The 26,353-nt window shown below is 40.1% G+C and overlaps 1 protein-coding gene across 1 annotated transcript in view; it reads right to left on the bottom strand.

The window, feature by feature from the left end:
• The window catches only part of ptprn2 (protein tyrosine phosphatase receptor type N2), a 183,741-nt gene that overhangs the window by 36,842 nt on the left and 120,546 nt on the right, over nt 1-26,353 (bottom strand). The window contains exons 12-13 of the mRNA XM_084746815.1: nt 6,446-6,661; nt 1,912-2,115 (exon numbers count right to left, since the gene is read on the bottom strand). Coding sequence (XP_084602941.1) covers nt 1,912-2,115; nt 6,446-6,661 — 420 coding nt within the window. The remainder of the gene's footprint in view (nt 1-1,911; nt 2,116-6,445; nt 6,662-26,353) is intronic.

Below are 26,353 nucleotides of genomic sequence, written 5' to 3' on the forward strand. Positions count from 1 at the left end.
TATGTGCTTTGGAAAGCCAGGTATTCATCATCCTTCTCCACACGGTGTGAGCTCCAAAGAGCGCGAGAGGGGAGATGAGAGGAGAGGGGAGCAGAGATGGGAAAATATAGGTCTGAGATCAGTGATAACAAGGCAATCTCACACATGGTTTCATGTGAGATGGCGCTGGAATTTTAAAGAAGAACCCCTATAGGACATCTCCATGTCAATCACGGCATGAAAGAGAAGTAAAGGTCCCTGTGTGTTTTACCTTTCTACTTTGCAAAGCCTGCGTTGCTGCTGTGAAGACACTGGGGCTAATAACAACAGCTCCTAGAAATGATTCACGGTGCCTCTTTTGTTATTGCAGGGCTAAATGCTTTTCTATTGTCAATGTTTTCAAAAGGGGCTTCACAAACAAGCCTTGACGAGTGCAACAAAACCCATCTATTACCACCAATACAAGGCATTACTCAGATTCACTCTCATTCATTATAGCCTCCCAATATAAAAGCTAGACGTGCAGTGTGATGAATGCTCTCTCCATTAATGGAAACACTGCAAGGCATCTATCCATCTCTTTTATCAAGCTTGTCTCAAATGAATGAAGCGAAAGTTGTGCAAAATTAAAACAATCCATTGTGTGTTTGTGGAAGCGTTGGCAACCAAAAGCTTTTTCAAGCAAAATAATAATAAAAAAAAAAAACTAACAAAATTTCTAAAACATCCAAATGACAATCAGATGGGTAATGATATTTCAGTTCTGAGCAGCTCCCATCACGCAAAACAATGTCTGCCTTATTTTGCTGCAGCAGTCTGAGAGACGGAGGGGGTAAAAGATGAAAATGACAGTGGGGAGAGAAGCAGGACGGAATGATAAAGAGAGAAAATGACACAGTAAAGGGAGGAAAAAGTTGGAGGAGAAAAAAAAATGAAGACAACAGAGCCAAGATAAAGCAAAAGGGAGAAAACAGCGGGAAGAGTGATGAAAAAAAAAAAAACAAAGATAACAGGGTTCTGAGGGGGATGAGGTGAGAGAGGGATGAAAAAGAGACACATCCAAACAGATAAACAGAGAGAAATCAAGCTGTTGGTTTTCTGCACAGGGCCTAGCATATTCATAGACACAGAGAGTTTTAAAAGCATACACTAGAACGTATGCTCACCTAAAATATAGCCTGCCTATTCCAGATCTGTGGTCCCCAACCTTTTCTGTCTGATGTATCCCCACAGGCCCTTTGAGATGATCTCACTACACCTACATCCACACCTCCTGTGTCGAAGTGTTTCAGTGCATCACTTGAAGCTAACAGTTTCAAGTATTTATTCATTTCTATTTCAGCCTTCACTCTATTAAGCTACTTTTAGCTAACTATTTCAACTTATCGATTACTTTTAGCTATCTATTTCAGCCTTTTATCCATTATGCTAACCCTTTTCCTTGGCTTTAGCTAACCAATTTAATTAGTCCCTTACTTTTAGCTAACTATCTTAATGGTTTAAGTCCATTACTATTACTATTTCAGCCATTTATTCATTCCTTTAAGCAGTTAACTGCTGCTGCTGTTAAGCCTGTTAGCTGCTGCTAACACTCAGTTGCAACAAACAGTACACATGGGGTTCAAGTTGCCCTGGTTGGACATCGCTCATGTACATCTATGACCTTAAGTCTTCTTATGAAAAGCATTGGAGTTTCTCAAACTACACTGAACCCACCCTGACAGTTAAGTGCACAGTCAGTGAGTCATGACATGTTGTGGTTGTTTAGTTGTAACAATCTGATGCTAAGAACCACAAAAAGTCTCTGAGGGCCTGACAACAAACCACATCTCAACCAACTTCCATCTATTCACCGTCTCTCCTCCCTCTGCATTTTCCCCACCGCATGAATCATCACCGACACTGTCTCAGGAGCCAAAGCAGGTTCCTTACCAGTATCATGTGGCCAGTGGAGATGTCCATGTTGGACGGCACTGGCTCTTCGCACCAGGAGGAGGTGCTGCTGCGGGTAGACGGGCTGGCTGCGGGGCCATCGCTGAACTGGGAGGAGACGCTGTTGAGCCGCGAGTGGCGCAGGGTCTCTGGCCGCTCGACACGCTCCGACGTCCGGATTGCCATACGCTGGCGACAAAGCTCCTGGGGATTACAGGAAATAACAGCTAAGCACTGATCATCAAAAATGCCAGGTTTCATGTATTTATCATCTTTTCATGCACATAACAATAGTTTTATGTAGGTTGTGTGCTTATCCTTGCTGTTAGGGGCTGAGTTCTGTAAATGCACCTCGTAAAATCCTGTATCTCGGCTGACTTGATCTGTCCTCACTCGCCTGTAGATTAATGGCTTATCCTCGTGGATTATAGAGCTTATACTAATTATGTCAAAAATACATGGTTGAGGAACCCTACACGATTTACAGAATAAATTCAGTGTGTCACACCTGACTGCAACACAGCAACCGTTGTCACTGTTTAAGAAGGGATCTCTGACTTGTCAAAAAAAGCGATCTTTTAAAGTGAAATCCTGCAGAGTCAAGCTCTATGGAGCAAAAAAACTATATTCTTTAAAAAGATGAATTTGCAAAGATAGAAACAAAACAGGAGAATCTATCCATCAATCAAGCAGGAGTTCCACTGTAAATGTATAGCCACAGAGATAAAAAATGCACCGACACAATTGTAAAGTATAATTTTCTATTTTGATTGATATCTACAGGATTCTGAGACTTGCTGAAAGACCCACTGCGACGAAGATTACACTTCTCCCAATGACTCAGCTTTTCTCCCATCATGCCTCAGTGCAGAGACAGGGCATCAAAAATTCGAGGAGTAGGCATTATCTACTCTAGTAGGCTATACAACAAAATGAAAATATGAGCCCCTATGGTCAGATTTGTGCAATCCTATGCATGTGTAAACCTGCCTGATTTACTCCATACGGTGTGGTTGGTTTTTCTATGTTAAATTCATAATCTGTAGTCCCCATCATGTCTGGTTTTGGGGGGCATGGGAAGTCATCTACACAGACTTCATTTCCATATTCAATTAATAACAGCGAGGGCAGGGCAGGCCGGAGAAAACGCCTCGTGAAAGCACATGCTATCTCATGATCTATCATAGTGATATTTCCCTCTGGAGCACAGGCCCCTCTAAGCCCGGGTCTTGGTTCAGCTTTCCCGCCGTCAGACTTTAATGATTACAGCCGTGAAGCGGTGCCCTGGGCCTTGGCCTCGGGGCAATATCCAGGTCCACCTCATAATTCATCCTACTTCTCAACATCTCTGCAAACTGCCGCGCTGTACCAGCCGGATCCGAGAAATCGTCCCGGGAGCAGGCAGTTAGCACCAGAGAGGGTCAGAGGAGAGACACGTGGAGCCCGGAGAGGAGCACCGGTTGTGGGATTACAGTTTCCCCCGTTCTCCCTCCTGTTTCAGACTACTAATAAGAATGAAAACAGGCCAAGAGGAAACAATGTCTACAGTGTGTGCTGCCATCTAACAATATCTCTCTCCCACAGCACACAAACAACTGTATCTGTCAAACACAGAGAACACACCCACATGAACGCCTGACAGAGCACTTATCCCATCCCTAAAGGTATACTGAGAGAGAAAAGGTGCCATATATAACCCAAAATCTGCACAGACATACAAATGCAACAGATCAGACGTCAACTATTAAATTATCCGCCAACTATTTTGATGATAATTAATCATTTTCTACAGAAGAAGCTCCTAATGTACTGTTTTCAGCTTCTCAAATATTTTAATAATTAGGTTTCTTTACTCTTCATGACAGTAAACAGAGTATCTTTGGACTGCAGACAAATTAAGACATTTAAGGATGTTTAAACATTTTTCAACATTTTTCACCATAAATTGAAAATTTTCACCATAATGGAAAACAGTGATCACCATTTTCAACATTTTTCAGCATTATGGGAAACAGTGATCAACATTTTTACACACTTTCTGGCATCTTTTGGACCAAACAACCAATCGATTAATCAACTAACTGATCGGCAAATTAATCAGTAAAGGCAAAACACGAACAAAAAATGTAAAGGAGCTTAATAATATAAAATGTACACAATCTTTAGGACTGCAATTACAGATTATGTTCATTGTTGAAGCTGATTATTTTCTCGAATAATTGATAAGTTGATAAGGCCCATAAAGTGTTTCTCAAAGCCCATAAATGTCTTGTGTCATCCACAAGACAAAGATATCCAGTTTTTGTCATAGTGGAGTAATGAAACCAGGAAAAAATCTAATCCAAGATGCTTGAAAAGAAGAATTTTGATTTTTTTCTAAAGAAATACTGAAACGAATTAATGGATTATCAAAACATATAATCAATAATAAAAAATGCACTCTTATTTTTTATTTGTGCTTATTTTTGCTTCTCTGGCCATTGTTATAACACTGTCACACCTCCAGCTTCTGACAGATACAGCAGCTCTGTGAAAACCTGATTAAATATTGAAAATGTTAACGCGACATGCAGATAAATATGTTCTGAGTGCCATGCTGGGCACAGCTGAGCCCCAACGCTGAAAATCAATACAGCCCTGGCTGCCCATGGCCCTGGAGGAACAGAGGGAATAGGTCACAGTGGCGGCCTGTTCCCCCGTCTCACACACACACACACACACACACGTACACAACACACTAACACACTAAGACACACTTCTCAGGCAAGGGTGAGCGTTGAATAATTGGATGGAGCGAATATCTATTGTAGAGTCTGACCGATATACTGGCTGGTCGATATATTGACCTGTTACAGATATATTGGGATTCCTGCATAAAACTGTACCACTTGAACATATTGTTTCTACTGTTTTTACATTTTTTTCATATATTATTAGCTATTAGATTAGCTTGTGTCAATGGCACTAGCTAATGGGGATCCTTTTTAAATAAATAAACTTTCAATTTTTCTATTTATGCTATTTTAACTGATAGTTTTTGCCTTAATCCTTATTTAAATTTTTAGCACCATGTTTGTTGTCATGCACCAACATACCACAGTGAATTCCTTGTATGTGAAAACTTACGCAGCAATAAAATCGGTGCTGATTCTGATTCTGATATCTGTATTGGCATATATTTTTTCTAATAAAGCACCGATAGCAAGAAGATACGATGCAGAAAACAATCCGTGAAGTTATTTAGATGTAGCACAAAGGGGAACCTTTATCAAAACACGAGGAGCTCCCTGTTAGATGTAAACAAGAAGCTATACTTTTTGTTTTACAACCTCCCCCTATTGACTGACAGTATTAGACTCATCAGCAACTGACTAATGTTTATTTAGCTATTCATTTAATTTCTATTTATCCTTTATTTAAATTGTCAGCAATATTTAACTTAAATATTCTTTTTTTTAAGTTGTTTGTTCTTTGAAATACCTTTGTAAAATCATATTATGGCAAAATTAAAAAAAGAAAAGGCACAAAATTCCACTTAGAGCTAAAACAATTAATCGAATCGAATCATTCAGTTGTCAACCATCAAATGTATTGCTCACAACTATTTTCATAATCGATAAACTGTTTGAGAAATATTTTAAGAAAAAAGTCAAAAATCTCTGATTCCAGCTTCTTAAATGTGAATATTTTCTCGTTTCTTTGTTTCTACAACTAATTGATTAATCGACAATGAAAATAATTGTTAGCCACAGACCTAACTAAAACTAAAACAATTCAAATGACTAAAAAATGACTAAAACTGAATGCCATTTTAGTCAAAAGACTTGGACAAAAATGACTAAGGCGCAACGATTAATTGATTCATCAATTATTGATCCATTATAAAATAAAGTGCCAACTATGTTCATAATTGATTAACTGGTTTAAAAAAATATATTATTTTTTCTTTGTTAAGTCAAAATTCTTTGGGTTCTGGACATTTGCAGACGTCATCTTGGACTTGGAAAACACTGATTGACAATTTTCACCATATTATGACATTTTATAGAGCAGACAACTAATTGATCAAGCAGGAAAAAAAAATCATGAATGAAAATAATCATTGCTTACAACCCTAATTTCACTATATTGGCCACCATATCAGTAATCAGTCCATTTTCCTCTGAAATCAGTATCAGTCTCAAAAATCACATATCAGTCAGGCTCTAAACTGTTGGAACAAGTCAAAATTGCAGGAAATAAGGAGCCTAAAATAACGTAAATAAACCCAAAAAGATGATTTTTGTGCACAGTTACTGCATTGCACAATAAAGATAATTAACTTACTCAAAAAAGCTAATCGTCATCATCACAACAGCCATAAAGCTTCATGAGAGCAGAATCAAAGACACGCACACATGAACACACACACTCTCACAACCCAATCAGAAAATCTAACGTATTCAAACAAATTGTGTGTTCTTCCAATAGCAGAGCGCAGGCCAAGTGTCCCAGCCCCTGATTGGCTCACAGCGAGCAGGAGGGCTGAACTAACCTGATAGGTTGCGGTGGCATCAGTACTGGTGTCAGTCCCCAGGCTGGCCAGCTTCTCCTTCATGCGGAGGTGTGAGCGCTGGCGCACGCAGAAGAAGGTGCCGGACACCGCCAGCGCCACCAGGATGAAGAGCATGCAGAGGACGGAGAGCAGCAGGAACTGGCCCGACTCCACCCTGGTCTCCTTCACCACGGGGATCTGGGTCAGGCTGCCCCTCTGGAGGAGACACACAAACAGAGAGAAAACACACTGTCAGAGCAGTAAAGGATGCTACTCTGTCATTTTCCTGATTGATGTGCTCTTTTTTGATTTACAGCAACCTCCACATCAAGTCTGCACTGCATCAATTTACACCTGGAGGCTTGTCTCGACTTTCCCGTGAAAAAAATGTGGACTCAACAGCGCCACGAGTTCTACCTCCACTTCCTCCTCTGCTCTTTCCTTCCACCCACCACTGTTAATTTCGTTGACTAATATTTTTTGTCAACGACATTTGAGACAGTAATTCAATACAAACTAATTTATGACAACAAGAACTGACAACAGCTATTGACACTTCTTGCCAAAAAAATGTTAGGGAGGGACAAGTGGGGAAGCGAACCAATCAGAAGTGATCTCTTTGTGTGGTAGGGAGGATAGATGCACACAACTGGGCATCTATCCGGGAAGTCAACTAGCATGCACTTTCCTCTAAATATACATACTGTTTCAATACCACTAGTTTACAACAATATAATATCAGTTAATTTTAGTATCAAACGCACCAAAGCTATAAAAATATATATCTAAGTGCTTATTTAAGACCTTAGTTTAGTAAATTTATCTGAAGTGCCTGAAATTTGTCTCGCAGCAAAGCAAAAACAGGCAGAGTTCAGCTGTACCAGCTCCATGTGCAGGTTTGTTAATTTAAAAACAGAAAGAAATCTATTCATCATTTTGTTTACCTAGGACTTTTTTTTTTCTTTTTAAAATTCTGGTATTGTGACAACTCTACCTTCTGCATGTCTCATAAACTGTGCAGAAATGTCAATGTTTGGGTCAAAGAAAAGAACAGACATATGGATAAATTTTACAATTTATGCCAAGGAAATGAGGCACGCTGAACTGAGTTGGCTACATCAGTGGTTTTCAAACTGTGGTCGGGAGACCAATAGGGGGCCTGGAGTGGGTCACAGGGGGTCTCCAGCAAAAGGAGGGAAAGAATAGTTTATCTTTCATTTAGAGCCTGACCAAAACTAGATGTTTGATTTATTGGCTGATGTTTAGATGTAGAATTTAGTATTACGTGTAAATCTATAAGTTCATATACGGTCTGAAAAGAGGCCTCCCTCTCTCTCTATCTCTCTATCTATCTATCTCTATCTCTCTATCTCTCTATCTATTTATATATATATATATATATATATATATATATATATATATATATATATATATATATATATATATATATATATATGTATGTATGTATGTATGTATGTATAATAAACTTTCACTTGTATCTTAAAAAAATATAAAAAAATATATATATATGCTGAAACCAATTCAGACCGATAAACCAGTATAGGCTGATAATATTGGCTGACTGTCATATCGGTTTCATCACATTGTTTGGAACAACGAGGGAAGAAATAGGGTTTACCGTTTTGAATGATTGCAATTTATAGTGATCTAGGTTTGATTAATCAATTCTTAATTGATCATAAAATGTACATTTTGATAATCAAATTGTAATTTTTTATGGAAAAGACAAAATTCTATGATTTCAGCTTCTTAAATGTGAATATTTTCTGGTTTCTTAACTCCAGTAAAGACAGTTAACTGAATATTTTTGGGTTTAGACAAAACAAGACATTTGAAGACGTCATCATGAGCATCATGAGACACAGTGAATGTCATCAAAATTTTCTGGTGTTTTATGAACCAAACATCTAATCAAGTGGTAGAGAAAATAATCCACAAAGTGATCAATAATGAAAATAACTCTTAGTTACAGCCCTAACTAAAACAATTCAAATGACTATAATATGACTAAAACTAAATTACAATTAATTGATTATTAATCGATTATAAAATTAAACAAACTATTCTGATAATCAATTAATTGGTTTGAGTAGATTTTTAAGGGAAAAAAGTCACAATTCTCTTGTTCCAGCTTCATAAATGTGAATATTTTCTGGTTTCTTTACTCCTCTATGACAGTAAACTGAATATCTTTGGGTTGTGGATAAAACAAGACATTTGAAGACGTCATCTTGGGCTTTAGGAAACACTCATTCACATTTTGCACCATCTCATGACATTTTATAGACAAAAAAACTAATCAATTAATCGAGTAAATGATTGACAGATTAACTGACAATGAATAGTAGCAGCCCTAACTGAATTCAAATGACTATAATACAACAAGAAACTAAAATTAAAAATGCATTCGATTTTGAATTGATTATAAAATTAATCGATAACTATTTCAATAAGAAAAAAAATAAAAATCTTCTTAAATGTGAATATTTTCTGGTTTCTTTACCCCTTTGTGACAGTAAACTGAATATATTTGGGTTGTGAGCAAAATGAGACATTTGAGGATGACAACTTGGGCTTTGGGAAACATTTAAAATCTATTTAATAATTAATAATCAACAGATTAATCGTCATTGAAAATAACTGTTAATTGCAGCCTTAAAAAGAAAAAACAGTTCAAACGATTAAAATACAACTAAAACTAAAAGACTGTGACTAAAACTAAATCAAAATTTGCTCTCAAAATCAACACTGCCCACCACCAGTGTCCGTCTGACCCGCCCCCACTCATTAGCTGGCTCTAATACTGGCCTTATAATATGCATTCAGACCCAGTCAACCCCTATTACCAGCCCCTGTCCACTGCTGTCTCCACACTGTGGCCCACTATAGATATTTACAACCCCATTTAGTGCTGGCATGGGGTGGGCTGGCACTGTGCAGCTACAGGAGGTTGGGATACTAAAAGCTTGTGCTTAATTAGCTCCTCTGGTCCTGAGTTTGGCTGGATTAGGCCCTGGCCCAAGCCGCACAGCTAATGGCTACCAGAGACACAGGCAGCCCAGACTGGACCTTCATCCATCCACCACCAGTTGAATAGAGAAGCCTTTTCACATATTCACACCCACGTTGCATGTTAATTCACGCAGGAAGGTATAGGGACTTCTTTTAATGTGCTTTAATATCATCTAACAGATTTTTATCAGCACAGGTTAAAGAATTGGCCTGTGTGTTGATAATTGGTCCACTCATGGCCATTTGCTGTAATGATAAATTCCCTGTGGGCCCTGCTGATACAGAATATTTTGAGAGGATAACAGTGATAATTAGCTGCAATAATTGGGAAGGATAATTAATGATACCTAAAATGTAGCTACTGTTACAGATTTTCTTTGCTGATTGCATAAAAAACAGACATCCTGACAAGTTAGTTTTCATTTAACGCTCAAAAGCAGATTTTTCCCAGCACATAAATCACCCTCACTGTCCTCTCTGACTGACACAGAAACATGGGGTTTCTGTAAAAGCCAGTTCTCCACAGTCTTTGATCTAATTTTATCAGCTGCATACATGCCAATAGCTACACATCAGCGAAAGGGCAATATCGATACCAGTGCACAAATACATCAGCAGGCTCCTAATTGTCTGCATGCAATACTGAGAAATGGATGGGTGAAGGGAATCAAATCTACGACATGAAGAAGAAAAAAAAATGGCAGAGCTCTGACATTTAGCCCGAGGGGTCTAATGGTTCCCGGCTGAAGGACGGCTACATCTTGTTACACCATTTTCAAAACAAGACACTTCACCTCAGACCAGTAACAGTACGGTTTGACCTTGTGGCTCGTAATTGCCAATGTTTTTAGCGGTCGTGCGGATGCCCAGGTCTTTTCGATTACCGTGTTGGTCCCTACGACGGTTGCTGCTGATTGCGATTGCTGTGGCTCGAGCATGTAGTTTCAATCAAGCATTAAGAGGTTAGTCAACAACTGAGAGGGTTTGGAGAGGCTCGTGTACGGGGAGCAGAGGGGAGAAATGGCCTCAATCCAGAGGCTCCTCATCTGTGTTCGGTGATCAGATGAACGTACAGACGTTCAGAAATCAACACAATTTTCATTTGCTCGAGGACTTGTTGAGAATGTATCCTCTCTGACATAATCACGCAATAAAAGACTGAATATATAGCACCTGAAAAACCTCTTTACATCTAATATTCAGCAGATTCTGCACTGTTTGTCACATCGGTATAGTGCCTCTGAAACCAAAGTGCCCCCTACAGACCTACTGGTTCAATCCTGCTTATCAACTCCAAGCTATTCCCTTTGACTAACATGTTTTCTTTATTCTGAAAAGGAAAATCTTATCGAATTAATCAGAGACGTGGCCCTTGACAATCTGTGGCCACTCTTGAAAATATATTCAGGTAAACACCTTGAAATGAATAAAAAAGCGTTTTCCACTGTGGCAGCAAACAGGCTTGAAATGCACTGCAAGCATAAAAGAGTGTTTGAAGGCGGTAATCGTGTTAGAAAGAAACCAGAGGAGGAGATAGAGAAAGAGAGAGAAAAGAGAGGAGGAGGAGGAGGAGGAAAAGGGAGGAGATGTGAGGCTGAGAATTACCTTCGTGGGCCTTTATACTCCTGTCCCTTTGCTTTTTTTTAAATTCTGTAATCTTTTCCTTTTACTATAATCGGAGTATGTCTTAAAAACAGTTTCATCTGACTAAAATGTTTAAAATATTCAATAACACTTAACTGTTGAATTATACTTAAAATGCATTTGAATGGCTAAATATCAATGTATGAAAATTTAATTGTCAATAAACTAGACTAATTAATAAGATAATATAAACTTGCAAAAATATTTCTGATCTGATTTTACATTTCTATTTAAAAAGAACGTGTAATACAACTAACATTTTTTCCTCCACGAAATATATTTCCAATCAAAATTCACCCTTTAAACCTCAAATTATTTTTCTTGATTTTTTAAAATCATGTTTAACACTGCTATTTGTATAGGATCCAAACTCAGTGCAGTTACTCCTCTCTAACAGACTTTTCCTCTTCTGTTTCTCTCTATTCACATTGCCTCTGTCTGGTGAATTAGCCAATCTGAGAGGAGACAAGGGGCAGATGGATTTCGGTGCTCTGGATTATTCAAATGATAGAGGAAAGGTCAGGCAGAGAGGAGTTGTTGGGGCGGCTGGATAGCCATTCACTCACTTCACAATACCTTTAAGAAGAAGTACAAGAGGAAAATCCTCCCAAACACACAACTGACAAACCAAGGTAGTTTTTTTTAAGCTCCAGCTACAATTTAAGATTTAAGAGGCTGAAATCAGCTGCATTTAAAGTAGTTTCTGTGCAATAAAATGTGACGGATGGACCTGCGATTAAAAAAAAAAAAAAATTACATGAGATGCAAAATGCATGTATTTTTCATAGATGCAAGGAAACACTAGCAACACCAAGAATTTGCTAAAACTGTTTAATTTTTTTTTTATAAATGCAGTATTAGTGAAAATTGTTTGGCCTATTTCTCATACAGAATTAAACCTTAAAAATTATTAATTATTAATTTAAGAAATAAGGCATTTTTTATGGAAAGACTCATATTAACCTAGAGAAACTGCAGCCTTTTTCATTTCTAAACAAGCCTACTTTAGATTTTTGGAAATAAATCTAAGACTAGAATAATAAGATCTCGGCTGCATTAGATTTAAATTAGATAAAGATAATGGCGTTTATTTTTCTACTAACCACAATCATAAAAGAGAATAATTTATGCAAACACAGAGCGGATTTAGCAGCTTTCTGAGTTGAAGCTGCTGCCGGGCAGCACCATGCAGGCAGGATGAACCTGCACACAAACTTTGTCCCCTGCAGCCAGATGTGCTCACAGCAAACCAGAGTGGCTCAGGGTCCAGTTTTAATAGGAATGTTTCGATGACTGACTATATTTGCATGCATATTTTCCCCGATGCTCGATCTCATTTTATGCCATAAAGCTTTTGGAGACGCGATACGCAGCAGACAGGATGAAACAAAACGAAACGCTGCTAAAATATTCTGCAACACACTAAAATCATTTTCATTCACATCAGAAGCAAACCCAGCTTTTAAGGTGGTGTTGGTGACAAGTTTTCAAAGCCGCTCCTTGAAGGCGCCTTTTACGCATTTGACGCATTAAAACTTACACATCGATCACGCCAAAAAAAAAAAAAAAAGGACACAAGTCAGGAGATAATTACCTAAATCCATGTGTCGGGGCAGAGCGCACATTTCGCAGTAAACTCGGGATGTTGCTGCTGCTGCTGCTGCTGCTGTGTCCTGTATTCCAGAGAGCATGCTTAACCACTGACGCCCGCCGCAGCTCCAAGAAGCGTCTGTCTGTGCGTCCCGGCCGCCCACTCTTCTCCAAAAAGTTCCCCTGCCTGTGAGGGTCCCATGCGTCCCCACAGCGCCAACAAAAGAGCGCGGCTTCAACACGGAGATGAAGAAAAAGAAGGGGAGAAAAAAAAGAAAGAAGAGGGAGAGTCGGAGAGAATAAGAAAAGGGGAGAAGAAGAAGAAGAATGTGGGATATGCCCGCCTGATTTTCCGAGCCTCGGAAGAATGTGCAGAAGCCCCACTAGTGAGTCCTTTCAGCGTCTCTGTGCCAATGAAAAGAGCCGGGGAGGTGGCGGGGTTGGGTTTTTTGCGATCATTTAGTTAAGGCTGAGCCCCTCCTTATATTCAGCAGCTCAGGAGTCCCCGTCCATTGCACATGTCATATCCACTGGTTGCTATAGCGATGCCTCCACATGTTGTCGACAGTGAATGTTCAAGGAGCGATGCCTGGCTAATAGGCTTGCGGACCGAGGGGCGATATGAATGGACACAGGGCTAGACACTCATTTGTTGAGCTACTAGGGGTCTCTGTGTTCGGTGTGTGAATTGCTGTTTTCTCAGGCTCTCCTTTTCCTCCTGCTCCCTCTCCCAGGGATTCAGTTATGTGAGCAGAATAAGGGAGATGGGGCAGTCTATTCTTCAAAGTAGAGCTTTTTGCATTCAAAGCTGAAGTGAGCACTATAATAAGAGGCTACCACACAGTACAGTTAGTTGTAAACTATATGAATGCTGCATGGGACACTGGGTGCAGGCTGAAAAATGCAAGTAAATTGTGCATAATTGGTCTTTTCTCCGCTTCCCTCCAAGACCTTGCCGGAATAATGAGAAAAAAAGGAGGAAAATTGCAAGTTTAACAAGTTTTAAAGATAAAACTCACCAAAAAGCTATCCTAATTAGCAATCAGAGTGTAAAAAAAAAGATCCAATGGAGAGCAACAGCTGCACTTAGCAGGGAGAGAGGGAGAAAGGGGGATTATGGAGAGCACAGGGAGAGAAAAGGAGAAAGAAAAAGAAAAGGGGCGGTGAACGGGAGGAGAACGGGGGTCCTGTCAAATGCAGATGACGAGTCTTGAGGGGGGAGTTGGAGGGTGGGGGGTGTAGCTGTGTGACGGGGGGCTCTCTCCAGTTTATTTTTTCCATTCAGAGAGCACCCCCTCCTCTCCTCTATTGTCCCTCTGTGTGACAGCTGGAGTTGGCAATGTGAAGGGGAGAACAAAAACGAGCTCGCTGTCCAGCCTGGGTTCCGTGGATGCATCGGACGCCACCCCACCACCTTCATAAAAAAGCAGAGCCAACCAGGCGGGGACGAAATCTGAGGCAAACTGACTCAACATTTTTTTAAGCATCTCCCACAACTCTTAAAACACCAGACCTTGTGCATGATGCTGCTGCGAAACTGAAATTATCCACGGATTTTGTTATTTTATGCTGCTTCTGTTTAAAAAAAAAAAAAGACTAGCAGGAACAAAATTTGTTCCGAGTGGCACTTTTCATGTCATGCTTTTTGCACACTGGCATCCTCATTTATCAGGAATTATTCAGAATCTAAATTCAGTTTTTCGCCTGCTAGAGGGTACAGAAATGGTCGTTGTCAGAGAGGGAAATTTTTATCTTGCAGTTTGAATACAAGACAGAATCGTCCACAGTGCTCGCTGTTGCACGAATGCAAGCAAATGCAAGAGTAATGCATGGTGGGAGACTTTTATCATGACTGCCAGTGAGTGGTTTTATTACTGGAAAGAAAGAAAGAAACAGTGGCTAATCCCCAGAAAATCAGTCCCCACATTAAGTCAAGCATACGTTCATATCTGTGCTGTTGTCTGGTGAACTGGAAGAGAGCCCTGTTCACTCTTTTTCGTACGTGATACCCCGGTCATCCACCTGTCAGGCCTATCTAAATCCACACCAGGGGTATTCCCTTGACACTGCTGCAGTGGATGGAGGGGAAAAGAAAATGTCTACCTGCTCCTCTTTTTGACAGAAAACCTGACTTTGTCACCTGTTGTTTTTCCTTTACTTGAACTCTGCCTAAATGGGCACATTTTCACACGTTTCAGCCGCCACTACGCACTACACAGTACGGTTTCACAACTCATGTCACATCCCCCGGCGAGGCCAGTGCTAATGGTTATCACACCAGGGAGGTTTGACGTGCATCGATTCATTCTCACACACACACACAAAAAAAAACTCTCTACAGGACAAGCAGTCAAATTCAGGAACACAGTGGAGTCACTCTTATGGTCACTGGCGATATTTGTGGATGCTGTCACGCCTGTGTGTTCCTCTGGTAAGTACTTCCTCGGGGTAACACGTGTTCGAACAGTCGCTGTGAGTCCTGCAAGGCTTATCTGTCCTCCTCTCTTGCGCTGCTCTCCAGTGTTTGCCTCCATGACACACTTCACATTTCTAATAAAAAAAGATGGAAAAGCGGCGAGCGTGTTTAAACAACGGGAGAAAGAGGTATGCTGCACTTCGCCGTGTCGTTGAGAGACGGGGGGGAGAGAGGAATGTTAAACAAATGTCACGATCAAGTGCACCACCTGAGATGGCAGAGCAGAGACATCCACTGATGCTCGTGCATGTGAGCTGAGAAAAGGGATGAAGAGACAATAACTTGTTTGCACCTACAGGCTGCACAATTTTGAACATATTTACATGCCTGTCCCAGTGTGTGCAATCTGAATATACATGCACAGGTGTTAGCAGGTCTTTTCTTGCAAAATACAGGGCAGGAACTATACCACAGCCAAACAGCTGTTGCTGTGATGCCCCGGAGTGTGACCATAATGCTCCTTCTGAAATTAACTACCCACACAGCCAGTTTTGACCTGGCCATTGTGCCAAAGTTCCCATGAAGTAAAAATCAAAGTGTTTTTAATCACGTGTTGAGCTATACATCACCTATGTGCCGGTATCTGGCCCAACAATGACAAGAAAGTTGTTTTCTATGTATTCTTGCATATTTTTAATAGTGTTTCAGAGTGTTTCTATTCCTGAAAAATGATTTCAAACTGTTGATGACTCATCCCGCACCCGTGGGTGCACCCTAAATTTGCGTTCAGATAAATGCTTTCTCGTTTATGACGCAGCGGAGCATGGAAAGAGAATACATTCATTCACTGAAGCAGACTGCAGTTTAACTTTATTCACTGATTTGGGTAAAACCGGATACTATTTTATGGAGAAAATATTTTCTGGTTTCCCCTCTCACATCCTCCGGCTGCTCAGCTTCAATTCTGGGTGATTTAATTACAGTTGTCCCTGATGGACAGATGGCTTTAGCTTACTTGTTGCTAAGCTAGCTGTTAGATGCCTTTAGTGGGCAACAGAACCGCGCTCAGCAGCCTCCCAGTGAACAAGACCAGTCACCAGGGCCTCTGAGACACAGGGTGTACAGTACCAAAGTCATTTACAGAGTTTTTTGATAGAAAAATAGATTTAATTGTTGATAAAACTAAGTGCTGTTAGCTCAGTTGGCTGTGTCTCAGCCTCAGGGTGCTAGGAGCTAAACCCACTGAGAAAACTTTGATTCTGTGGCCTATTCCCTGTTGTCAAACTGGCCTACACTGGTCTCAGAGGCTGTTTTGGTCCTGGTCTGGCTGAAGGGTCAGCTAGTAGGACCTTCCTCCCTCCTAGCATTACATCCATAGAATTTGGCTGCATTGTGGGCAGCAGAAGCGTAATGCACAGTGCCATTGGCTAGTGTGAACACCAATCACTGTCTGCAACAAGTCTTTCTCTATCTGCCTGTTTTACAGGAAACGTAACCACTAGTGCTCCGCTAGCTTTTTCATGAGAACTTGAGAAAGTAGCAGATTAATATATTTAAAACTAAATGTGGTTGATCAGTCTAATTATCAGCTAATTGTACTTATACTGTTTTGTCTTTGTACAATGTAATTATCTATTATTATTACTTATTGTTATTGTATCACCGCTTTAGGCCCTGGTGCCCTATGTTTTGGCCATGATGCTGCAATAAATTTATATTTATCAAAGGCCAAAGTGGTCCTACCCTAAAAATGACTGAATTCCAGGCCTGAAAAATACACATCCAAATGCACGTACACATTTAATACATGTATCTGAGTGTGTATACCTGCAATGACACCTTCACATGGACACGGAGAGAACAGAAATTGTAATATATCTGAGCAAACAGCAGAGAACACCAGCCCAGAAGCACGCTGAGCCTGTGGTCCACATACCAATCATACTGTAATGATATCAGTGAGAGGCTAATGCCATTTACACTGCTGCACACACCACGGTGCTGCACAAGAAACCAACAGCTGCAATGTGTACCTGCAGACTTAACTAACGTGTGATACCGTTACACCAAAAATAGTTGGGATTTCTGCTCGGCTCTTTGAAATGGGGTGCAATAAATTATTCATAATAATATCTGAGCAAGACTGTTGCTGCAGCTCCATTTGGGAAGGTGTTGGAGGATTAGCTTCGAACTGTAATGCAGGGAGAAATGTATGCAAAACAAAACACATTTGGGTGTTCTGGGTGTTTTTTTTTTTATCAGATCCACCAGCTGTTATTGTTATTGCTGAGATGATATTACAAGATGTGCGCGAGAGGAAAAGATCTAGACTAATCTGGGTTTTTACTCTTTTTAAATGTCCTATTTCCATGCTTATCTTTAACATTTATAATGAAACGAAGCACTCGTGCAGGCAGAAGCCAAAGTTTGGCTTGAAAGTCTGTCTATTTGGATTCACAGTGTCATTTTAAAGATATTGTCAGTTGGTACACTGCAGTTTGATTTTGCACTTACGCTGAGATCAAATAGAAAAGGTGACACTTTCCTCTCCCATCTAAACTCCCTTTTAAACATCACTTAAGGTGCAGACCCTTGACAGTGAGGTGAATGTCTTAAATGCATTGTGTCTCCGTGAGTGTGTGTGTGTGAGAGAGAAACACCATGTTTCCTAATGGATGATGTTCAAAGACACAAAAAGGTCCCATTTCTGGGTTTTACTTGAAACATTTGAATTGCTGTGTCTCATGCTCATCACTTGCTCAGAGAGGAACCATTCAAAGCCTGTGTGTGTGTCAGCCATGTCATTCTGGTATTTTCCCCAGATGAGCTTGTTCAAATAGGCCTCTTTCTTATGTGATTCCCAGCCCAGGCATTGCCCATGCCAAGTAGTTCAAAGCAGTAAACATCAAGGTAAATGTTATGCCTGTCATCTTGACTGTATTTAAAGCAGAGAGGCAAACCCACACACATGCACAACAATGTGCACTTCAAAAAGAAACAGTGTTGTGGCGTCATAGCCTGGAGTAAAAAAAATCACACCATATCTGTAAAATGATAGAAAACGTTGTAATCTACGAGGATGACAACAAAGTGAGACATATTTAGTGCTCATTTAATCGCTTTACATGTAGTCTGTACTATAGTTTTACTGATGATTTACGATGTAGTTGTATATATTTAAGCAATGAACAAGCAAAAAATATTGACAAATCTGTATCAGATGCCTTATTATGGATCCCACTACTATTCTTGGCAAGGCCTGCTGCAGCCTCTGATTGGCTGCTGTTGGTTGGGTTGGTTATGTTTAGGTATGAGTAGTGAGATTGAGTAGCGTTATTGTAAGTATATCAAGGTATCAGATGGTGATAAGCGGTCAAAGGTGAAGCATCTCTCTGCACAATTTACTATTCTCTCATACAACACCTGAAACACATTCCATTTTCAAGCAGAACAATTTATAAGAACGGTGGCAGATTTACTACTTCAAATTCTTAGCAGATCTGAAACAACGGGTCTTTGATTTCAGACAGAGGTAGACAGAAGCAGTTTCTCATATCTAGCCAGTGGCCATAAATTTAGCAGCTGAAATGACAACTGTCTCTCTGCTAGCAAACTTTATGAGCTCTAGCTAGCTAATTAAGCTGTTTATTGGAAAATTCTGTCTTCTGTTGACTCTGAAAATAAGAAGCCTTCAAAAGTAGTCTTGGATGGTTGTATACACATGATATTGTCCTAAAGGACTTTGGCTACAGCTACACGTCCCAGACAGAAAGTTAGCATAGTTAGCAACAAGACCCTGACTGCAGTTCATTTACTGGCCACAGTGTCATTAATCAGAAGAATTTTCTAAAAACCCAATGAACCTTTAAGATTAGTTAATTCTAGACAAGACCAAGCTGTCAGCTATGTTTGTGAAAGTTGAGCTGAACTGACTTTTTCCTTCGTTTGTTTAGGGTGCAGCCTTAATTCCCTACTGGTTTTAGTTGACAGTAATGATCCTTTGTACCTGCAGCTTTGTTGACAATAGCAATATGCCTGACAAGGATAATGTTCATGTTTGCTAAAATGCCAGCCAAAATTAATTAAACTAAGTTAGCAAATGGTGCTCACACCTAAAAATTAAAGCAAAATCAACTCTGTATCAGTGAAGATGTTTGCACTGCAGTGTGAGCCAGAGCAAATTACCCTCAGATTTAAATTAATCACAATGACAAGAATTATTTTCCAGATGTAATTAGTTTTAGATGAGGGATATTACGATATTGGAGGTGAAAAGTCATTAGGCAACAAATACAATGGTCAGGTCCAGAATGTGATCTGAGTTTGCTAAAACACAACCCAATCACGAAAGGTAATTGAAGGTAATGCTTCATTCTATTGAGTGAAAAGATAAAAGAAGAACTGGCACAAAAAATCTCATCCAACACTTCCACAGTCAAAAACAGCAAGGAAAACACCAAGGTTTTAATTGTTTTGTTTGAATAGAATCCACACTACTTTTAGACTATTATGTTCTCGGCAGGCTTTTTTTTTATCTTCAGGAGAGATAAAACTGCAATTAATTTTGAAAGGGGGGAAAACAGTGAGACAATACATCAAGTCACACATGAGTGGTGGCAGGCAGGGATATGTGGGCTGCCGCGGAATAACAGAGGTAGTCAAAGGTAGCATTCATAATTGAAACCCCAGTCACAAGAGACTTAGTGGGCTGGGAGACTCTGATACTGAGACTGACAGTAAAGGGACAAAGAAGTGTTCAGAGGAGAGCACAGAATAACTTCATGGGTTCAGCAGGATGTGTCCTCTCCACACCTGGGTCCACGTACCATCTCAAAGACTCTGAAACAGTATTTCTCGGTAGTGCTGAATTTAAGTTCCACCACAATCTCAGCAAAATGTAGAAGCACTGCTACAGGGGATTGAACTCAGGTCTTTATTGTGTTCGATGACTGCTTTTTCCAGTGCACCCTCCAGGCAGCTGATTCAGTGTTCCACCTTAACTGATTTCAGTAATACCGGGATTAGACTATAGGACATCTGCCTGATACCGGCTCAATTCAAGAAACATGACAATTGGACAAGACAACTTGTCATTTTACTCTATGTAGTATGTCAAAAACAGAAGGGAAACAATTCCAGCCGTGTGGAAAATTCTTTTGCCGTCTTCAACATGCTTCAAGATGCTTTGGGCACCATAGTTGTTGATATTCCCAAGCCTGGAAGTCTGTCCATGGCCCATTTTCTCCAGTCCCTTTTGCATTCAGGTCATCAAAAACCACAAGTTATGTAAAGCTTGACATATGTCTGGGCCAAGTCATGGCAAGAGTTTCAGGAACCATGACCAAGAGCTTCAGGAACCATGATCACCTAAGCTGACACGGTGACCATAAATGTTGAAAGACATTTATGTTGTGTTGTCTGATCCCTAAAGAAATGTAACTTAAGTTCAGGCTGAATTACGGGTACAAATTAATTCCTTAAATGGTCAGGACCTAATATGTTCACATTATCAGCGAGACAGCTAGAAAATGGCCAGATACAAATGGCCACCAACATTGTTGCTGAGTCGCTTGTGTAAACAGTGGGGGAAAAATAAAACTGGAAACTGGCCAATGGCAGAAATAAGTTTTTCTTCCATTGTTTGCACGGCACAGGAATTGTGGGGAGACGGGATATGGAAATGGCGAAACAAGCTGAGCTGACCTCAACTTTTTTTTTTTTTATATGCATTGTCTCACACCTGACATGCAGCGACAAGTGTCAGTCATCAATTTTTGGCTTCATGTCTCCGGCTTCCTTTGAAAATCACTTGCTGCCTGAGGCTTTGTCGCTGGTAGTCTGAACATACCGTTAGTAAGGCTTCACAGCAGCCTTGTTTAGTCTAGCTGAATCGAACCCTGGAGCATTTACCCATTTGGTGTGGTTCGTTTGGGTTGGTGTGAATGCCGGACTCGCCGAACTCTAGTGGGCACCAAACAATGGCTCTCTTGTCCCACTCGAAGTGGTGGTCTTGGGCTGCTGTCCAATGAACTCCTCGCTTTGGTTCGGAAACTGACCTTTGGGTAAGAACCTGCCATTAGACTAGATAAAAACCTATGCACCCGTGGCCCTTTATGTTGTGTCTGCTAGAGTACAGTCCAAAGCACCTCACGATCCAGATGGTCTTCCATTTGTGTCCAAACTAAGGTCAGCAGTGTACTTAAAATGAATTGAATTTGGCAGGTTCCCAAGGGCTGTTGAACTGCTGTTAGATGTGGCATCTCTAGCAAATGCCAGCGTATTCCCTGGCCTCTTTGTTTAATGGTGTCCATGGCAGATATGGGAGCTTGCAAGACACAACCTGAAAGGTAATCAAAACAACTGGGAACAAGAACCCTAAAGAACCAATCAAATGGCTCCACTGGTCCGTTACAGTAGAGGGTGTATTGATGGCTGGTGATCCACATTAGGTAATCAGTGCTTTTTTATGGTCAAATTTCCACCAATTTGCCTGTATGAAAACACCAAATTTAATTTTGTCTGTAATATAAAGCCTCCCTAATACAATTTATATTTAAATTACCCCAATAAGAATCCCTCTCAAGAGATTAGGTGATGCTGATTCTTCCAGTTTAGACTAAATGAAAACAATATATATTTCTGATCACACTGGATTAACTTTATTGGACATCCAACGCCACGTGTCACCAACTGTACCTGAGTGTTGCTGGACTTTCAGCATACTGAGGCCGCCTGCCTGAGCATATGCCCCAATGATCAGCTCCAGCTTGTGTAAGTGAAGATATAGATGTAGAACCACAGGAGGCAGTGCGTGATAGGCTAAGGGTCGCATCCCTGTAAATGCACACTGCCACAGCCTCATAAATTCTCATCAGTGTCTTCATTAAACATTTTCCCCTGTTATCACCATGACAACGCCGGCCCAGCGTGCGCCCACGGGGAGAGGCGTGTGTGCCTGTGTAACCCCGGGGGTTACTTAGGGGGTAACTTGGCACAGACGCCAGCACCCCATACCTCTCCTCCAGACTCTCACTATAGGGACGAGAAGGGGGGATTGTGGAGTGGCAGGCGGCCAGGAACGCTAGATCTGTTCCACAGCGATCTCACTTGACAGGCACTGGCTGTGTCTGGACTGGAGGCAAGCGCTCTGATTTCTCTCTTTAATTACTGCAAATCGGAGGAGCCGCAGCCCATGCTAATGAAGCCACACCAATCAGCTGAGGGAGAGTCAGGGGCCCTCGCACTGCAAAACAATCCTCTGCACGAACGGCGCTGACACTCCGCCTGCCCAGCGCCGCAGCCTGCCCGCCTGCCTCGCTGTCTGTCTGTCTCGCAGCTCCAGCAGATTTATAAGAGTAGTCTGCCCCTGAGCCAAACCAAGCAGTGCTGCTCGTCGAAAGAAACCCCTGTGAATCCCTAATGAGAGCGCTGCCACAGCTGTAGTACGGTATCAGCTGCCTGTTCGCCACTCACATCTCCCATCACTTCACACTGCAACCTCTGACAACAATACAAAGTATGGCTGATCAGAAATTCTGAAGGCAGAATTAATTATGATTTATGTCAAGATTTTGATGGCTCTGTAACATAATAATACATTGACGGCTCATTATTGTAAATACATATAATCAATCTAGCCTATTTTCACCCACAAACATAATTACACTGTATAGCTTTTTGTGAAGCTGTGATAATGTCTTTTTTCCCCTCCTTCTTCAAAGAGAATAATGTAATGAATGTGATTGCATGTGTTCATGGACCTGGATTGCTGAGATCCGTTTGCCTTTTGTTGTTTCCAACAATGAAATGTAATTTCTTCTATTAGTTCTTTATGTTGATGAAGCTACCGTATGGAAAATGACACATTTTGAGTGGGAGATTTTTAGTTTGTTGATTCATTTGTGCATATTCTAGAGAAAATGTATACACATAGGTTGGATGAAATTGTGAGAACAGTTACGTATGAGACAAATCAAGTGGGGCCGGGCAGTATATCAAAATTATATCAATATTGTGATATGAGACTAGATATCTTACATTACAGCCACATTACTGATGATTATCAAAAATGTCATTAAATTAATATTTTTTGAAAGGTATTTGGTCAAAACTATCATATTATTTGATTTTGTCTGTATCACCTGGTACTATTTGGTCTCTTAAATGTCACAAGACATTTGGTAACTAGGGCTTATCTCCTGAATCAATACTTTTTTTGATTTGATATTCCAATTTGTTTGCTTTTTTTTTAAACAGTTCAATCAGATACTTCAGTCGTACAATCATACACTTCCAGAGTCTGTATATGATGATTTATATTTCTCAAAACAATGCACATCACATGTTGATCAGTCTTTGAGTTTTATTTCAGTGACAATATTGCTATACTGCTTATTAAAGTAATAAATGAAATACTTTTTAAAGTAAACTTTAGCTGTTTCTGCTAATCACACTACTTTATCTCATCTAAGAGTAAGACATCAAATAAAAGAGTGCATTAATGGGACTCAGTGCTAGTTATTTATATATATATGTAAAAACTGATTCAGCAATAAAACATTTATCCGGGAACCATAAAAAAAAAGATTCACGACAGAATCATGATTTTTTTTCTCCCATCCCCATCGTTAATCCTTTAATATTTAATTTTAAGTGGTATAAAGCACGGGTCCGCACATTTTCGAGGCTGGAATCAGCAAATTTTTGAAATTTTTTCTTGAAAAATTTCTTAAATGTTTACTGGATTGTCATAAAAGCTACTTAATTTTATGTCGAATAAAGTGATGTGATTTTCTGAACTTACCAGACTGATCTAGCTGTTCTATTATTTGCCTTTGTGCACTTGTTCATTATATTAACACTTCTGAAGATTATTTATTAAAATTCACATTGTTTTGAAACTACATACATGTGACTGTGTGCTGGCCGTCATGCCTGGGCTTAAAGAGTGTATGATTCAGTCTCGATGCACTTGTAGAAGCTCCTGTCGCAGAAGTGAGCAGAAAATCCTATTTTTATACAGATATCCACCTGCGCTGCATCAGGTGCTGCATCAGTGCATTCGCCACCAATGCCAGACATGATGAGCATGTTTGTGAATGTAAATAGGCATGTTGGTAACCATGTACACACGGACACGACTGTGATATGTAAAGCAAAAATCCCATCACAGCAGGATGCTTCTCCAGTTCACAGCACACTATCAGCGTCTGATCTCTGCCACTGCTTTTTACCTTCACATGTACGCCACGTTTGCAATGATTGCATCATGTATTAGGATGAAAGACAACATATATTACAGCAAACACTTTAAAGAAATGTCTCAAGCTCATGGCTAAAGGGCCTAATTAGACTCAGTTATTGAATTCTGTCAGATTAATGTTTATTAGACTTAATTAAGTAGCAGGTGCAGATCCAGGTATGAATGAAAAATCACAGGTTGAATTCCTGCAAGTTTACACCAAAGTTTTGATTTAAATTCAATATATTGTTGCTCCAGAGAAAACCACGAATCTCAAAATTTAGGTATATTTAATTTTTCAGGAAAACTGAGGGATTACGGAGTAAATCCCCCCTTACTTCTTAAGCTAAATAAACAAATTTAAACCTACTGGATTAGTGAAAAATGCAATGTCACAAAGCTGAAAACACAGCTGTTTTTCTTAGCACTGAAATGTTGACATTTTGGAGATACATGATTATGAAAGTAGAGAAATATGTGAATAGATGAGTATTTATTAATTTGTATAACACATTAAAAATGGCCTATTTATACACAATTAACATTTAAACACCTATTTTGAGAAAATATCAGGGGGATTTGATTGGTAGCCATTTCAGTTGAAATTAGGGTTGCACGATTAATCGAAATATTATCAAAATCACAGTATGGTTAAGTGCAATATTCAAATTACAGAAACTGCAATTATTTTTGTAAGGAAACTGTGTGGCAAATCAGCATTACAGTGAAGTATTGTAGAGCTGCAAAGATGTCCTGGCCTTTGAATCTTGTTCTCCAGATTTAAGAGAGCATGTTTGTTTGGTACAAACCCCAACAAATGTTTCATCATCATCACAATAACTGTCAAAATACTCACATGATTTTTTAACCATAGTAGCTCTAATTGAAATTTTATAGCTTTGTGTTGTTTTAAGGTCTAATTATACAGAATATCTATCATTTAAATACCTTTTGCCATGACTAATATTGCCAGGCCATTACAGCAAAGTATTTTAAAACAGTGAACACAACCAGTAGATGTTGTAAAGCCACTTAAGCAGAGTGGTCTAGTTTCATTTCATGCTATATCACCACAAATGGAAGAGATTCATACACCCTCCCAAGTCAAGGTCATCATATAAAAGACCATAACGGCTCATCAAGCAATTTAGTTGACCTTGCCATGCAGAAAGTAACTAGCAGTTACAGCAGGATTCACAATTACAGCCAATTAAAGTCAATAAAAGATGATATGACAGTTGATTACATTTAATTTACTGAGAGCAAAGTGGTTTCCGTATTGTGCGCTCACTGAGCAATAATTAATCTACTGCCTCGCATCAACCACAAACCCAAAATGTTGTGTTTGCTAAAAAGACAGCTATGACTAATTTATACATCATGATGGTGACAGCTCAACTCTAAACAACTCAAAACCCAAAATACACCTGCATTTCCAACAACTAAATTATAAAATACTCTGGAGTGAATTTATTTTTCAAACAAATGCTACTGCCCTAATTTTGTTGTGATGTTAAAAAGATTACCATGGGCCACTGCTTAGCCTGCAGCAACGGCTTTTCCTGCTGCTGTCAGTGCTAAGGTGCCAGATGCGCTAGGCAAGTAGCCGCATGATAAATGGCAGAAGGTGAGAGCTCTGTGGCCGGGACCGGGAGCACCCTGCCCCTGCATCCTGCTGCCAGTCCCTTGGCATGCAGCTTGTCAGGCCAAATGGCAGCCACATCCCCCTTCAACGCTGACATTTAAAACCTCTGCCATGCTATCCAGCTGTGGACACCCCAGGTCCCCCCCCCCACCCTCAGCCTCCCCCAGGCACCCAGCCCTCAAACCTACTGCTGCTGCTGCTGCTGCCAGACACACAACAGTCGACACATTACCATGAACATCCAGAGTTTTTGCTCAGACAATGAAACGGCGTCATACCTGTGCATGATTTACCTTGTGCTTTAAAAACGATGATGATAATGATAATTATTATAATCTC

The sequence above is a fragment of the Lutjanus erythropterus genome, chromosome 21, assembly GCF_056507025.1.
Source record: "Lutjanus erythropterus isolate fLutEry1 chromosome 21, fLutEry1.hap2, whole genome shotgun sequence".
Lineage (NCBI taxonomy): Eukaryota > Metazoa > Chordata > Actinopteri > Lutjaniformes > Lutjanidae > Lutjanus > Lutjanus erythropterus.